Raw genomic sequence first — 17,890 nt, 5'->3', positions numbered from 1 at the left:
TTAGCTTGGCTAGTGGTGCATTTGTGCACAGTTGGGAGAGGCAATGCAATTTGTAACATGCCAACTAGTAATGTGATTCTGCCATTTTTGTTACATTTCATGTTGTATGTGAATCGCTTAGCATAGGTTTTCATGCTGGTGTGTGTATAGTGATCGTTGTTTTGCTACTGTTTATGGGTGTCAATCCAAATTACTGTGATAAATAAGAAGATTAATATTCTTTGACCCCCAGTGGAGCATCCCCTGGCATTTCCAGTCGTCAGAACATAGAATAATGTAAGAAACAGAGACAGAAAGCAAACTGGTGATGTGTTGAAATATCCAGAGCTTTCTGTGCCTCATTCTCAACAGAATGCCTTGCTCACCTGTCATACAGGAATATTGCTTATCTGATTCAGAAGAAGTAAACATTTCTTATTCAGCTATAGAATTCAAAGCTGATATGGAACAACTCTCTGCTGTTCCAGTATTCCATTGTTTTATTACAGTAGACACTGCCTTAATTATCTTCGCTATCATTCCAGGGAAAACCCATGTAAGTAATTGTCTTCATTAAAAGAATAATTCAGTTCCTTAAATCTTTTCCTTGTAATGACAAATATTCTGCTGAAATTTATACCATTTGGTTGTGAGAATTATAAATTCTGCACTTTATGGCAAGCCTTGAACATATAACATGAACACATAACTAGTACTGATATTGGTAATGTTATATGTATTAGAATACACATTCCATAAAAGCATTCTTACACTCATGATATTAAAGCCACTAAGCAATTTTTGAGCTAAGAAATTATAACTTTAAGGGTCGCTTGAATGATTTATTAACCATTGTCTAGACATTGTTCTGGATTCCAGAAAGCTACTTGACATTCTGTGGGATTTTAGGATGAGACCACTCTACGTTTGAGCTTATGCTGCTGTTGATGGGAGTATAGGTAGCCTTTCTGCATCTACATCATCTTCTGAAGATATTCTTTGGTGCTAGAAAACCTAGAAGAGGAAGATACTTGGAAGCACATTATTGTTCAGAAACTCAATGAACAAGGAGCACAAACATACCTGCTCCCCTTATAAATCCTTCCTGAACATTTACTAGCTTTGTTCCAGAGTAAGTTTGTGTTCTGTGGATCATTTGCATGATACATCATAATGATGTGGAACTAGTTATTTTACATTCACATCACAAGTTAATCTGTAAATATGGCTAATGGTGACCATTCCCTTATTTATTATTATTATTATTATTATTATTATTATTATTGAATATACAATATACAGATGTGAGTTATTAATACCTACCCACTGTCTTTTACACATTACAGTAGAGAAAATTCTCCTACGGAAAGGGAGTTGTCAAAGAGAAACTTGTTCTATTTCTTTTCAAATTTTACTTTGCTGTCTGTCAGACATTTTATATCACTGGGCAAGTTGCTGAAAACTTTTGCTGCAGCATTATGACCCCTTTATGTGCCAAAGACAACCTTAATATGGAATAATGAAAGTCTTTTTTCCTTCTGGTATTGTAATTATGTACATAATTGTTCCATTTGAACTTTGGTGGATTATTTACAACAAATAAAGCAGTAATCCAGATGGCCAACTCCTTAAACAGATATCCACAAGATGATAATGAGTGAACATCACACAATATTCTTACAGTACAAAATCCAAAATGACAGTATTATGAAAATGATGGATTGCTACTTACCACATAACAAAAATGTTGAGTTGCAGACAGGCACAACAAAAGGCTAGTAAACACACAAGTGTTTGACCAGAATGCCTTCTTCTGAAATGTACAATAGACATGTACACAAATGCAGCTCACACTCGTGTGACCACTGTCTCTGGCTGCCAAGACCAGACTGCGAGCTGGAAGAAGCAATCAGGCTGGTGGGGATAAGGAGATGGCTTCGGTGTGGAGAGGGTGGGAGACCAGGATGTGGGTGGGGAACAGTAAAGTGCTTTTTTTGAGAGCATGCAGAGACAAGGCAGAGAGAGGTTAGGACAGCTATATGCAGTTGAGGAGTTAGACAGAGGGGGGAGGTGGGGGGGGGGGGGGAGAAAAGAAGAGATGTAAAAAGACTGTGGGCTTGTGGAATGTAAGTGGCTGTGAGGTGGGTACAGGAAAGGTTGTAGGTGGGTGAAGAACAATGATTAATAAAGGTTGAGACCAGGAGGGTTATGAGAATGTAGGATATATTTCGGGGAGAATTCCCTTCCTACCTACACCAGCATTTCTGAATTGCACAGGTGGGAACTCTCTCTGCAGTATATCCTACTTTCTCATAACCCTCCTAGCCCCAACCTTCATTAGTCATTGTTCTCCACCCACCTATCCCCTTCCCTGTTTCCACTCCACAGCCTTTTGTATTCCACAAGCCCACAGGTTTTTTACTTCATTCCTTTTCCATTCCACCCACCCTCCAACTAACCTCCTGACTGCACCTAACTGCCCTACCCTCTCTCCGTCTCGCCACTCTATGTTCCACAAACAGCACTTCACCATCCCCCACCCATATCATGCTCTCCCTCCCCCTCCCCACCCAAGCCTCCTCCTTACCCACACCAACCAGATTGCTCCTCCCATTGTGCGTGCGTGCGTGCGTGCGCGCGCACGCGCGTGCGTGTGTGTGTGTTCTATATATTTCAGAAGGCCTTCTGGCCAAAAGCTGCATGTTGTAGCAGTATTTCAATAGTCTTACTTTCAATATTCTCAGAGCTCGTTTTTGAGTAATGAAGACTTACTTTCTTGAGTGATTCCAGAACATTATTCCACATGATATTATCGAATGAAGATATGCAAAATATGTCAACTCACTGATTTGCCTCTGTTATAACGTCAAGTTGAACACACACATTTCAAAACGACACAACACATATAAGTCACAGAGCAAATTGACAAGCAAGACATGGGAACACGGTAACATTTGAATGAGCACTGAGTCCAAGTCTTGTGGCCGCTGGCTGGCTGGCTGGCCGCTTAGGTGGCACGGCTGCTGCATGGTTGGCCGACAGCGCCACATGTAGAGGACGCGCGTAATTGCGTGGCGGCACTTTGAATGATTGGCGAGTCACAACACTTTTCCCCCCCTTTGAAATTTTTTCACTGGTCTTGATGGAGGTGGACTGTAGATCGCTAACGTCCATAGGCGTTGTTTGACTGGCCATAAAGTATCGAGGAGGAGGCTTCCTGTACTGACGGAAGTGTCTCCGGTGATACCGGGTCGAGATGACGGGAGACGTAGGGGTCGAATCTGCTAGGGCCCCATGCAACATTCTGCCCGTTGCGGCAAGTCTAGCTGATATAACAGGAGACATGGGCGATGTGTTGGCTTCCGTAGGAGGAGGAGGCAAGTAAGTTGGCTTCGACAGATGATGGTCATCGGGTTCCTGCATAGGCACGTCACCTGGTGGCAACCTTTCTTGTACTGGCACCGAGTTGACGGTGAGAGGGCTGTGTTGTGAGAAATGAGATATGCCAAGATCTCGAGTGTCAGGTAGAGCTGAAGGTGGTACAGCAGCTTTCTGAACAGGCGTTTCCAGCAAACAAGGCTGAAGCAGGTCCAAATGACGCACTGCAACACCCGTGTCCGTCTGGATTTCATACAGGCGTCGGCCACGGTGTCATAAGATGTGGCCTGGACTTTATTTTGGCCGCCTGTCATATCCCCGCACCCAGACAAGGTCGTCGGCGGTGAACCAGCCACGCGAAGACACCCGCGGCTGTGAGGTGGAAGGCCGCAGAGGATGAAGTAGCGTGCGGGGCTGTAGGCCATGTAAGAGCTCAGCCGAGCTGGGGTCACCCATGGGGGTGAAACGGTAAGAAGCCAGAAGCTGGAGAAGGGCATCAGCAGCAGCAGAAGAAGTCAGGAGTGTACACATCTGAACCTTAAATGTGCGGACCAGTTGTTCAGCCTTACCTTTTGATTGTGGATGGAACAGAGGGGCCGTGGCGAGCACAAAACTCCACAAAATCGGAAGAGGCAAATTGCGGACCATTATCAGTAACACGAGAAGTGGGAAGATCTTCCAAAGAAAACATGCGGGCGAGATCAGTTGTGGCAGCTGCGGTGGTAGGTGATGTGCAACAGACAAGGAAAGGAAAGTCAGACTAGATGTCAATAACGACGAGCCAATAAGTACCTAAAAAAGGTCCCATGAAGTCAGAATGAATGCGCTCCTAGGGCGTCTCAGGTGAAGGCCATGGTGACAAAGATGACTTCGGGTCCGCTGGCAGTGACCATATGTGCTATTTCAGAGTTGATGCCAGGCCAGTACACATGTTGGTGCACCAGAAATTTTGTGCAAGACACACCCCAGTGCCATTGGTGAAGGAGGCGCAAGACCGGAGTACTCAAAGACGCAGCGAAGCATTGTTGGTAGAAAGGAGGATAACACTATCCCTAGCCGTGAGGCGGTAGCGCAAAGTGTAGTAGTTCCGCAGTGGATCAGAAGTCTTAGCGGACGGATGATCTGTCCAACCCTTCTGAATACAGCGTAAAACCTGGGAAAGAGATCAGAACCTGTATTAGCCGCCAGCCGATCCCCGGTGATAGGGAATTTGTCCACAACCTGCTGCTCAGCAACGTCCAGGTGGAAGCACAAAAGTTTGTCCTTATCGAATGGCAGATCAGAACCCATTGGAAGGCGAGACAGTGCATCAGCATTTGCATGTTGAGCTGTCGGCCGGAAATGAATCTCACAATTGAAACGAGAGAAGTAAGGAGCCCAACGCTGGAGGCGGTGTGCAGCCTTGTCGGGAAGTGACGATGATAGATGAAACAAGGAAACAAGCGGTTTGTGATCCGTAACAAGGTGAAATTTAGATCCATAGAGAAAAACACCAAACTTATGAAGACCATAAATAATGGCCAAAGCTTCTTTTTCAATTTGAGAATACTTTTGTTGGGCATCCGTGAACGTTTTGGGGGCTTAAGCAATGGGTTGTTCAGAGGTGTCAGAAAAACGGTGCGCAAGGACTGCACCGACCCCATATTGAGAGGCGTGCATGACAAGAACAAGATGTTGGCCAGGTCAATAAGTAGCCAGGCATGGGGCCTGTTTCAGCATAGTCTTCAATTTCTGGAAGACTACCATGGAATCGGCATACGATTCTTTGTGAACATCAATAACAAATCAACACTTTCGACTGAGGCCGTTCAGCAGCCCAAGCACGTTAGGACTGATGCGGTTGTTTTTGACAATGATAAAAGGCAACACGAGAGGCTACCACATGCTTTTGCTTTTGAAAATAGACAGACAGAAGTGAGCACATTTCAGCAAAGGACAAAGATGCAGGATCTTTCATAGGAGCCAATTGCAACAACAACCGATACATTTGAGGTGAAATCCAGGAAAGGAAAAGAGACTTACATGTTTGTTCGTCCGTGACATGAAATGCCAAGAAGTGCTGTCTTGTCGTAAGGAGGAAAAGGAGATATAGCCAATGACGAGAAACGCTCCGCATTTGACACCGCGACGAAATCGCAAATCGCCGATGTTAGAAGCGTTTGCTGTTCAACTAGACCTTGTAAGAGTTGTTCGACAGTAGCCATGGAAACCTGTGGGTCAACGATGAAAAGGAAAAATCCCATCCTCGTCGGCAATTGTTATAACGTCAGTTGAACACACATATTTCAAAACAACACAACACATATAAGTCACAGAGCAAGTTGACAAGCAAGGCATGTGAACAAGGTAACATTCGAATGGGCACTGAGTCCAAGTCTAGCGGTCGCTGGCAGACTGGCTGGCTGGCTGGCTGGCTGGCTGGCTGGCCGATTAGGTGGCGCGGCTGCTGCAAGGCTGGCCAACAGCACTGCATGTAGAGGACGCGCATAATTGCGCGGCGGCACTTTGAATGATTGGTGAATCACAACAGTCTCCCACATGGTTTACAATATTTTTAAGTGGAAATGTGTGTGAATTTTGAAGTTTCCACCTGATTTATTATTTCCTAGCCTTGTATTACATTGGTTGTTATTGATGGTGTACACCTAAATGTGCAGAAGAAAATATGTTCTGTCCTCACAAAAGTGATGGCAAAACTATTTGCAGAAAACTAGTATGTGATACTTTTAAGATTGTTGTTTACCATTTCTTCTGTTGCTGTGTGTGCTTGGATTGATTACAATTCTAGTGTCATCTGCAAAAAGTGCCATTACTACTTATTGTATATTAGATGGAAGATCATTTACACATATGAAGAACAATAGTGGACTTAAGATTGAGCCCTAGGGAAACCCATATATGATGATTTTTTTTAACTTAACAGAATAATGCCTCCAGACTACATTGGTTAAATTACTAAGTGCAACTTTCTACATTTTTTTTGGTTAGATATAACATAATTCATTAATGCACTTGACTGCAAACAAATAGGCCATGGGATCAAATTCCAGTTGGGTCGTGGAGTTTTTTCTATCTGCATTTTAGCCTAGCCTTCACCTCTCAATGATTTGCCGAGTCACCAGAAATGACATGTGGGTCAGATGCCATGTGATACTATAGGTCCTCTGCCATCAGTTGGATAACTAGTGTAGGCTAGGGACATGCAGGTCGCTAAAGTGCCGTCCAATTGAAATACCTGCACGAGGTCAGGGAGCCACACAAAATTATTATAACTGGTTGCCTATACCATCAGTCCTGTGCAACTGGAACCACTGTCTAGGGTTGAAGTGGCATTCAGCCACACTACAATCAACTCAGAGAAGCCGCAGAGCTGTCTGATTTCTACCTGTGGATGCTCCGTTGAGATGTTGTTCCTTCTATCACCATAAGTGCTACATTGCCCACAGCACTAGGTCAGAATTTTGCTTTGAAATTGTGTGTGGTGTATTGTGCAAGCATAGAGTATGAGGACCTTTTAAAGAACTGTTATCGTACCGGCACTGTGCGCGACTGACCGAAAGCACAGATTTGTAATTTGTGGAACCGGGTTCAGTTCATGCTGAAACCACTCTCTCTTTTTCTTTTTATATTCCTCACAATGTTAAACTATTGATTATAAATTTTAAAAATAAAAGTTCAGTTTATATATGTAAAATTAATGTATCTTATTTAGTTAACTACCACTGCAACTCAAAAAGCTACAACCCACAACATTGGAGCACATTGGTATAATTTTGCTGAGCTGCCCCTGTGATTTACACAGTCAAATGACTTGAATAAGTTGCAGAAAATGCCAACCGACACTATTCTGTTACTTAATGCTTCTAAAATTTGGTTGACTGAACGTGTAAATGGCATTATCAGTTGAGCAACTCTTCTGAAATCCGAACTGTGATTTGCTGAGGATACGATTGTTGCTCATGTTTGATACTATTCTAGAGTACATCACCTTCTCAAATACTTTGAAAAATGTTGTCAGTAGTGAAACAGGTTGGTAGCTACTGACATCTCTTGGATCACTTGTCTATCACCTTTGTTAAAGAGGTGTTTAACAGTGACATGTTTCAGAGAATATGGAAAAAATGCATTGCTTTAGTGATGCATTATATATTTCACATAAGGCACAGCTCATTATGTGTGAACAAATCTTCAGTGCTATATTGGAAACACCATCAAATCAAGATGAGCTTTTATTTTTGAGAGCATATACGAGGGCTATTCAGAAAGTAGGGAACATTTCTGTCTGATGCTGCTAGGCCCACGCCGATCGCATATATTTTGGTATGTGTGTACTTGGCAGCTCAATCAGCATCCATCCGTGATGGCAGGAACGTCTCTGCACTTCTGGTTTTTTCGATATTCGAATCTGAAATGTGGACTGCAATCGAAAATCCCACCAGTTGTGAGATGCAGTCTGTGATATATTTTTTGTTGGCAAGAAACATAAAACCTATAGAAATTTATTGTGAACTGTGTGAAGTGTATGAAAACAATGTAATGAGTGAATGTTCTGTCTGGAAATGGTGGATTCAGTTTAAAAATGGTTGAACGAACATTCATGATGAAGAGAAGAGTTGACGCCCGAGCAGTATGACTGATGATATTGTTGCTAAATTTGATGAAATGATTCATGGAAACCGTCGCTTCACAATAATGGAGCTTTTGATTTCTTTTCCACAAGTTTCACGGACTTTGTTGTTTGAAATTGTCACTCAAAAGTGGGTGCCCAATTTGCATACAGAGAACCATAAAGAACAGCGAATGGCAGCAACATTGACATTTCTGGAGGCCTACCACAAACATGGTGATTCATTACTATATCAAATTGTAACTGGTGACGAGACATGGGTGAAACAGGTCAATTGTGAGACAAAATTACAGTCCATGGAGTGGAGGCACACAAGGTCCCCCTCCAAAACCAAGAAAATTTTTGCAAACCTTGTCAGCAAGGAAGTTGATGGCGACATTGTTTTGGGATAGGCAAGGTGTGCTTCTCATTGATTTTCTCGAATGTAGAGCAACCATAAATTCTGCCCAGTACTGTCAAACTTTGCACAGCCTTATAAGAACAGTTCAAAACAAATGCCGAGGACAGCTGACGTCCAAAATTTTGTTTTTGCACAACAATGCCCGGCCTCACATGGCAAACTGTGCTAAAGAACTCCTTAATTCACTCAAATGGGAAATTTTCCCTCATCTTCCCTACAGCCCTGATCTTGCAACAAGTGTCTTCCACTTGTTTCCCAAGATGAAGAACTGGCTTACCATGTAGTGCTTTGATGACCACACGGAACTCCAGGCGGGCATGACTCACTGGCTGAAATCTCAGGTGGCAGAATTTTACAACGAAGGTATTTCAATTCTTGTCCACTGCTATGATAAGTGCCTCAATGTGTTTGGTGACTATGTGGAAAAGTAGTATGTCAGTCGCTTTTTCAGGTGTATATAATAAAATGTATTTCTTGTACTTAGTTTTTTTAGTGCCAAAATGTTCCCTTCTTTCTGAATAGACCTCGTATATTTTTGAGAGAGCTGCGTTTTCTACATACTGCTGTGACTTTTCTCTTGAACTGTTGGTCCCTATTTCTATTATATTTAAGAAATGATTATTGAATATATTTGCTACCTGAGTCTCGTCATTCATAGCCCTTACATTCAGTTCATTAGTGGTGTTATCCTTTTCTGTGGCTGGTTGTCCTGTTTCATTTTACTACATTCCATACACCCTTGAGTCTGTTGCTGGAATTACTGATCTGACATTGTGTGTTTGTTTCTTGAGATTTTAATAGCTTTTCTTATTAATTTGGAGATGTTTTTTTCAGTGTGCAACTACTGTATGATCTCTGCTTGTTCTTGCCAACAGATAAGTTTTCCTTTTCCTTTAACAAGATATTTTAATCCCTCTAGTGATCCATGGATTTTTATGTGGCTGCTTCATATCCTCTGTGATCAGCTTGTGTGGAGAGCTATTTTCAAATAATGATATGAAAATGGTTGCAATCATATACATTTGTAATTGAAAGACTGATATGTTTAAGGTTTAAGATATTGGCGAGTCTGCTCAATGATATTCCTGTATATGGACCATAGGAGGGAAAGAGACAAGAAATGCATGCAGTGATTAATGGAATACCTGAAGTAGAATATTCAATAATTGCCGGAGATTTTAGTGCAAGGATAGGTAAATCTACCACTAAAGGAATAAAGGGGCCACATGGAGAACATACTAAAAACTATAATGGAGATCACTTAAGGGATTTTTCTTCCTTCAGCCACTTAAGGATAGCAAATGGTTTTCCCTCATAAAGATATTCATAAATTGAATGGAGTGCTAGGTGTACTATATCTATAAGAGACTATGTAATTGCAAATAAGAAAGCCATCCCATTAATAGAAGACACCAGAGACTAAAGAGGATACAATGTCAGTACTGACCATTTTCTAGTTATATAAAAAACAAACAATCCCACTGTAACACAATAAAAGAACAATCAAAAAACAAACACAAGAAGTAGTCCATAGAATACATTTGCTACAAGGCCAAGCCTTAGATGGTTATAAAGAAAACAAAGGTCTAAAACACATGCAAGAAAAACAGAACATTAACATAGAATAGAAGGAAATAGTAAGAATAATACTCATAGCTGCTGGTGAACCTTTAGGAGAAAGAATGAAATATAAAAATGAAAGGAGACTCCCAGTCTGGAATCATGAACTAGTAGACATAATAAAATGTAAGAAACAGGCCTACCCGAGATATCTACAATGAAAGAAACAAGAAGACTATATTATGTATAAGTTACACACAGCAGTGCTCAAAAGAGAGACAAGAAAAATAAAACAAAAAGGCTAGGAACATTTTTTGAGTGAAATGGAGCAGACATTATTGAAATCAGATTGTGACTGCATGTGAGCATGGGTCTTTGCCAGCCCCTGAAACTCTGTGTGAGGTTGGCCGCACTACAAGATGCACCCAACCTCAGTCCATATGACTTCAGTGTCATTCTACATCTGAGGAAACCATTGCATGGGAGATGCTCTGCAAGCAGAGTGCATATCTTCGTGGTATTTTAGCGACAGATGGCACCCACTGATTTCTATGCCAATAGCATTCAGCACCTTTGCCGTCATTGGCAATGCTCTATGTATGCACTGGAGGATTATTTTGAAGCACTGTAATTGATTTTGAGTAATTTTTGTTCCATTTGTACTTGTTTCCAATAAATTTACACAGGGTTCCAGTACTGGTGCCCTACTTAATGCATATCAGTTCAATGCACATCGTGGAATTGTCATGTTGTTGCAAGACATACCATTGTTACCATGACTTACGGAATGACCCTCATAGATGCAAAACTGATAGGCTTAAGGTACTTTCAAAAACATTTTTCAGTGAAGAACAGAATTGATTTTGGATGGGCAGATCTTGCTTAGACAGTGTGGCAACGTAGCTGATATGGCTGTTTACTTCCTCCAGCAAACGGGTGCCTCTGTCATTACTCAGGACACGCTGAGCTGTCTTGTGGTTAAACAGCAAACCCCATATTGCATTTCGGGATGTTGCTCCGGGTGTCACAGGCTCACGGTGTATGCTGTGATACTGAGATGAGATGATTTAGTACACGAATAGCTGACTACTTGTACACTCAAGATCGATAAGAAAAGTCTGTAACACATAAGTATTAGTCACTAGTACAATAAAGTATGTTGGGAAATTTTCGCCATCTTCCTTCACACTTCAGTGCCACAATTAGAGATCTGCCTTCAAAATTTACTGCTTAGTTTTTTGAAAAGTGTTTTACTGTGTGTTTGAGTTATCAGTGTTTGCTATTTTCATATTTGAAACACTATAAATTCTTTTGGGAGTTGAAAGCAATTGTTAACAATATCATTCTGTAAGATTTTGTACCAGTTTGTAACATTTTAATGGAATTTGGAATATTGTGCCAGAAGTGATTATCCTTAAATTTTGAGGACCAAAATTGAGTTCTGTCTGTCTGCAACTAATAAGTTGTAAAATATGTGGCATTTATTGTTACAGATAAGCTGAGAGCTGCTCAAGAACAGAAAAAGGAAAAAGTGCCTGATGGTAAATGTGAGTGATTTATTTCCTACTATATAGTTTCATATTGTTTATGAAAGCAGTAAGATACATGGAATTGTAATTTAGCTGTTGAAAGACTTCAGAGTTTTGATAGTTGTGTGTTTTTATTAGGCAAAACAAACTTCATCTTCAGAAAATTGCATTTCTGTTGCCGTTCCCCCCCCCCCCCCCTCCCCCCGTCCCCTCTCCCAGCCCCCTTCTCATATCTTCGTCTTCCCTGCATCTTCTTAAGTACTATAAAGTATATATTTTGAAGTAGACAGTAATTAATTAATATAACAATATTACGACAAGGATAGCAGCTGCTCATCATATTTTGAAAAAATCATTTTGTTGTGCGTATGTGCGACTCAGCGTCTCCAATATTATGAAAAGGATAGTTGCTACTCATCATATAACAACAAAAAGTCTTTTTGTTGTGCGTATCAGTGACTCAGCATCTCCGCTCTATGATGAGTACAACTATCCTTTTTGTAATAATGCAATTATTTAGGGTTACTACCCAGTTTGCAGGAGTGATCTCTTCTAATTATCTTTAATTCATTTACATTTTTAATTTTTTTTACATTAGTTTCTGCAGAATTGGACAGAAGTTTCCCGTATTATATGTTGGTGAGAAACATTTATATGTTGGTGAGAAACATTTCATCCCTTATAAACACCTATTCCCTTGAAGAAGCTTCACAATCATTGTGAATAGTACCTTCTTGGCAACTGTGTTGCAAACATACCCACAATCATTTGTTCATTCACTCCTTGTATTTCATAGGTCCAATCAAAAAGAACTATCTTCAGGGATGTGGAAGCTAGTCAAGGTATGCATTAACAAAAGAGAAGCAGATCAAAAAACTTAATCTGCACAGTGCATTAACATTGAACTATCACACACTGCTTGATACCATTCGTAACTATCAGTTTAATGTAATATAGTAAATTAAGGAGAAAGCCACTACTTGGAAGATAGCTGCTGCTTCTACAGTTGTATTAAATAGTTGCTGTTTATTTTCTATTAATAGCTTAGTATTTACTTTATTACATTGATACTTTCCAAAGAGAAATAGTTCTCTACATTTGTAACTAGGAGTGTTTTCATACAATATACCACTACTTGTCATCCAACTTTACAATTAACACTGGTACTTAGCATGCAGCCAAAATGTATGCTCAATCTTTCATTCTAGATAATTGCATAATGTATGGGAGTTGATAACCAGGTATGTTTTTCATTTCTTGTCAGATTGGCTATATATTGCATGTATGTCAAATGTTGGGAGTTCCAGTTTTTTGTTTTATATTGGATGGAAACCCTGCTATCTGCATGTATCAATGTACCTCAACTCATTAGTCCAGACAGCCTTTTTCCTTGCTTAAATAGTCCAGTGGCAGTTTTCCTGTGTCCAGACTAATCTCTGTGCCCTGTGATATGCAGTGAACAGAGATGCATGTGTCATGTGATGTATTTGATATTCCATAGTGAGGAAGTTCTGGAAGGTACAGCTGCTCACTCTTTTTGTTGAGCACCGAATTGGCAAGTAATTTGTGACACTGGTCCACAGTCAACAGTGATCCCTGTTAAGACAACATTGCCCAAAGCAGTTGATTTTGATCCAAATCTGGGTGCTCAAAGTGGCATGTGTAAAGCCTAGTACATACTACACTGTTTTGGAAAGGGAGTGTCTTATGCCTGTCGTCCACATATCTCTCCCTCCTTAACCCCCCCTCTCGCCCTTTCTCTCTCTCTCCTTCATTTCCTAACAAAGGAGCTCTCTTTAGTTCATCAGCTCATGCGTTTGTTAATATATAGCAAGATCCTTATTATCCAGATGCGAATTATACAGTTTGCAGATTAGATTATCTATGCAGAATTTGATAAGTTTTGAAAAAATAAAAATCAAGAAGTGTTCTATTATTATTAAAATGAATATATTTGTTTTGAACACCTCATTATACATGTAGATCATTTTTTCATTCCATTTTATGTGTTGAAATGCCCCATATTTAGTACAAGATTTGAAGGAACCCTTTTAAAACAAATATCACACCAGATCAACTTTTGTATGCAAAATAGCTACACCTTGAAGACATAAATTTTTCAACACTTCATTTACATAGCTAGCAACAGCTGTTTATAAAAATTTCAATTTTCCCTCAATTCAGTGATTAATTTCTTTCTGTATTAACCTTATTACTTTCAACCACTTAATTTTTTTGTACTAAACTAGACCTCACCCTGATCGTCCATTTCTCATTCTTTGTTTGGTTATAAAAAAGTCTGATAACAACCCATGAGCTGATGAACTAAAGAGAGCTCCTTTGTTAGGAGGAGTCTTGTTTTCACTCTGCTCAAACATCTGACCTATCAGTAAATAAAATTTCTGGTAAAAACATGTGTTTTGGATTACTATATCTCTTTTTTTCAGTTATCTGTGAAGTTTCTGGTCTACATTATCCCAGATAATTGGGAGCTTGCTGTAGATAACTGTTAATTATTTTTCTCTGTGTAAATAGTACATTGTTTAGCAATTAGATAAGGAAGTCTTTCATTTAATGCACCAATATATGGCTACAGTACATTTTATACCAATTAGGCAGAACAGTGTTGAAATTTTTATTTTATATAGTCTCAAGCAGTTTACAAGAATGTAGATTAATAGTAAATGTAGTATTAATATTGAGTTTTCACTACCATTTTACTTTTTGCAGCTGAAGATGATGATAACTTAGATACAGTGCCGCCAAAGCATCCTGTGGGTCAGCAGAGAATTGAAGAAATGAAATCGCTGTATGGTAAAGCAGCTCCTATGATTATGGGAATGGAAACTGCATTACAGCTTTCGTTTGACAGAAATGTTGATAAGTTGCAGCCTCGAATGTGGCCCAATATTCCATTAAAACTATAATAAATGTGTTATAATGAGGTTTGATTATGTTTTAATTTTGCTGCTTCAGCAGCCCAAAAGCAAATGTAAATACAAATGTTTCAAAATAATGTAAAGATTTTTCATAGATAATAAATTAATAATGAAACACTTAACACTTTTATACCTTTAGTGGATGTTGCGGGGATATTTTTTTATATATATATTTCCTTTATGGAATTTTCTTGGTCCAGTTTTCCTAAGTGATGTTTGTAGGCTTCTAATTGCCTAGCTATGACATTTTTACACTGCAGTGGCAGCACATATGGTTGTAAGCAACATCTGAAAAATCCTTTAAAAACAGTGTCCCGTATGACTTCCAGCTGTAGGGTCCTTCAGGTGTCTTGCCTGAAAACTGTAACATCTCCTTAACAGCAGCTCTGTTATACAAGTTAATATTGGGAGTAAAATACTAATGTCTACCAATAGCCTCAATGCACTTTTTGTAAAAATCAGATTCTTGAATTACTAATTTCACATTCACTATGACTAGTCCTCTACACTCGGTAATTATTTTAAAGATGGAATAGTGGAAATGTTCTTCCCAAACAGTGGCCTTTCAGTGCTCACAAATATAATTTATTATGTAATGTGGGGAAACTTGCCTGGTTATTTACGGTTGGTAAAGTTCCGTTGTGAAAGATGTTCGCCCTATGTGATCATCTATCTATCTATCTATCGATCTATCTATCTATCTATCTATCATGGTCTAATTCAGTTTGGTACATGCAAAACTTTTTTAACTAGCATTTCCGGAAAGTAGCGTAAAGTTTAAGTTGTTATTTCAGAAACTTTGCACTGTTGTTTTTGTTTACACACAGTTGCGTGTAGGCCAAATTTGTGGAACCATATTTTCATGTTTATCTGTAATTTAACTGACTCATTCTTTATAAACTATTACATTTATCATGAGTGAAAAGTGCTTGACTTGTCACAGGATTGTTAGGTCGGGGCTTTGGTGTGATGGGTGCTGTAGTTTTTTCCATGTGGGTGACTAGTGACATGGGAATAGGGGAAGTAAATGAGACTTATCAGTGGTTTTGTAGGATTTGTAGTAGAGAAAGAAAGATACTAAAACAGAAGGGGAAAATTGCCGACCTTCAGGCTGAATTATATAAAGCCATGGGAGATCTTGACAGGTTAAGGAGGGAGAAGGGCAAAGAGAGGTGGGAAATGGAAACAGGCAACAGGAGGAACAGGCCTAGAACTTTGACAGCTTTGTGGTGAATGTGGAAAATAGATTTGACCTGTTGCTTCAGTTAGAAGCTGGTGAATGTCAAGCAGTTGCAGGTGTAGACAGGGCACAACAAACTTTCAGGAGCAAATTGAAAAGTAAGAATGTAGGGAAATCAGTAAAGAGAAAGAAAGTGTTGTTGTTAGGTAGCTCCTATGGAAGAGGTGTTGGCCAACTTTTGCAGGATGAACTAGGATCAGAATACCAGGTCACCAATTTTTTTAAAAACCTAGTGCCGGTCTGGAGCAGGTTGCAGAGGATTTAGGATCACTTTGAAAAGATTTCACTAAGGAAGACGCCGTGGCTATAGTGGGTGGGCAGGCAACAGTATTGACAGAGATCCTGGGTACAGTATAGAGTGTGACCTGGCAAATATTGCATCAGCATCGAAGCATACTAGTGTTGAGTTTGTATCTGTTCTTGGGCACCATGACCGACCTCATTTGAACTCTCCATCAAGAGAGTTAATTTGGAGCTGGAACGGCTGCTTATGTCGGGTGCAGGGTCACACATTTGTGTGGTTCCTGTTGATTCTCTCAATAGATGGGATTATACTAGGCATGGCCTTCACCTCAACAGGAAGGGGAAGGGCGAATTGGCTCGGAAATAAGCAGGAAAGTTAAAGGGGGCAGGCACTGCCATGAGTGGTAAAATACTAGTGGTTATAGGGTTCAGAAAAGACCCTTTTTTAGGGTAGAGAGGACAGAAAGAAACCAAATTTTAAGAGAGGTTAGAACTGAGACAAACCTTCAGTTTGAGAAAGAAACAAAAAAACATAATTCTAGCTTATTACATCAGCATAAACAGCTATTGGTTAAGAATTTTCAACAGTCAGCAGATATTTTAACTCTACCTAATTTTAACTCACTCAATGTGAAATGTCAGCTATCTTTATTGCATCAAAATATTCGAGAACTGAGAAATAAAATTAATGAATTAGCTATCTGCATAGATGAATTAGGCTTCAAACCCAGCTGACGTAATCTGCCTCTCGGAACTTCATGTGGCCACTGGTATAGAACTTTAAAGTGTTACAGGGTTTAGGTTAACATCTCACTTTTGTAGATCAGAAATGGAGAAAGGAGGAGTTGCCACATTCATCAGGAACTGTCATAAATTTAAGAACATAGGCATTCATAAATTTTGCCTAGAACAGCATATGGAAGAATGTGTAACAGAAGCAGAATTTCATAAATAATCATTCATAATATTAAGTGTATATCGAGCACCTGCAGGTAGCTTTAATCTGTTCATAAACCACCTTGAAGCTTACTGGCCCATTTAACAACCAAAAACAAAGAAATAGTGGTTGCTGGTGATTTCAATGTAGATTTCCTTAAAGTCTCTTCCAATAAGAACTTACTTGAGTTAGTATAACTATCATTCAACTTAATTCCCACTGTAAAGTTCCCCACTAGGGTAACCAAGTGCTCAGAAAGGGCCATTGATAATATCTTCTATAAATTCCAATGAACAAAATTATATTAAAAAAACAGTAGTCAATGGCCTCTCAGACCATGAAATGCAGTTCCTTCTGTTAAACATTAATACTGAACAGGATATAAAATCTGTTAAATCTGAGCTCAAGAGGGTAACCAATAAGCCAAAAATTGATTATTTTAGGGCACTCCTCAGAGACACTCACTGGACTGATGTTTACAGTGCTCATGGCATGAATGAAAAATATAAAACTTTTGCTAATAAAGTGCTTATTTTATTTGAACACAGTTTTCCCCCAAAACTTACCAAGGTTAGAGCAAAGTCTACAAAGAAGCCACGGATTACTCAAGGAATAGAGGTGTATTGTAAAACAAAAAGAAAACTGTATCTGTCAATCCGAAACAGTTCCGATGTTGATGCTATAGCGCCTTACAAGAAATACTGCAAAATATTAAAGACTGTAACATGGACATCAAAGCAAATATATTACAAGGAAAAGATAGTCATATCAGATAACAAAATAAAGACAATATGGGATATAGTGAAGGAGGAGACGGGTAGAACCAAACATGAAGAGGAACAAATAGCATTAAGAGTAAATGATAGATTGGTGACAGATGTGCATAATGTTGCAGAACTTTTTAACAAACATTTTATAACTGTTACTGAAAAGATGGGGTTGTCAGGTTCGGTAGATGCTACTGTGGAAGACCTCAGACCAGACACTTCAAGTAACTTCCATAATATGAATTTGACCCTCACTACCCCAGCAGAAATAATGTCCATCATAAAATCTTT

General features: G+C 39.5%; 1 protein-coding gene across 1 annotated transcript in view; it reads left to right on the top strand.

The window, feature by feature from the left end:
* The window catches only part of LOC126277873 (gem-associated protein 8-like), a 60,709-nt gene extending 46,175 nt beyond the window's left edge, over positions 1–14,534 (top strand). Inside the window, exons 2-3 of the mRNA XM_049977400.1 lie at positions 11,438–11,491; positions 14,204–14,534. Coding sequence (XP_049833357.1) covers positions 11,438–11,491; positions 14,204–14,400 — 251 coding nt within the window. The 3' untranslated portion in view covers positions 14,401–14,534. The remainder of the gene's footprint in view (positions 1–11,437; positions 11,492–14,203) is intronic.
* Positions 14,535–17,890: the final 3,356 nt, after the last annotated feature.

This window comes from Schistocerca gregaria, chromosome 6 (genome assembly GCF_023897955.1).
Source record: "Schistocerca gregaria isolate iqSchGreg1 chromosome 6, iqSchGreg1.2, whole genome shotgun sequence".
Lineage (NCBI taxonomy): Eukaryota > Metazoa > Arthropoda > Insecta > Orthoptera > Acrididae > Schistocerca > Schistocerca gregaria.
The sequence above is the reverse complement of the archived record's forward strand: the minus strand, read 5'-3'. Positions and strand labels throughout refer to the sequence as shown.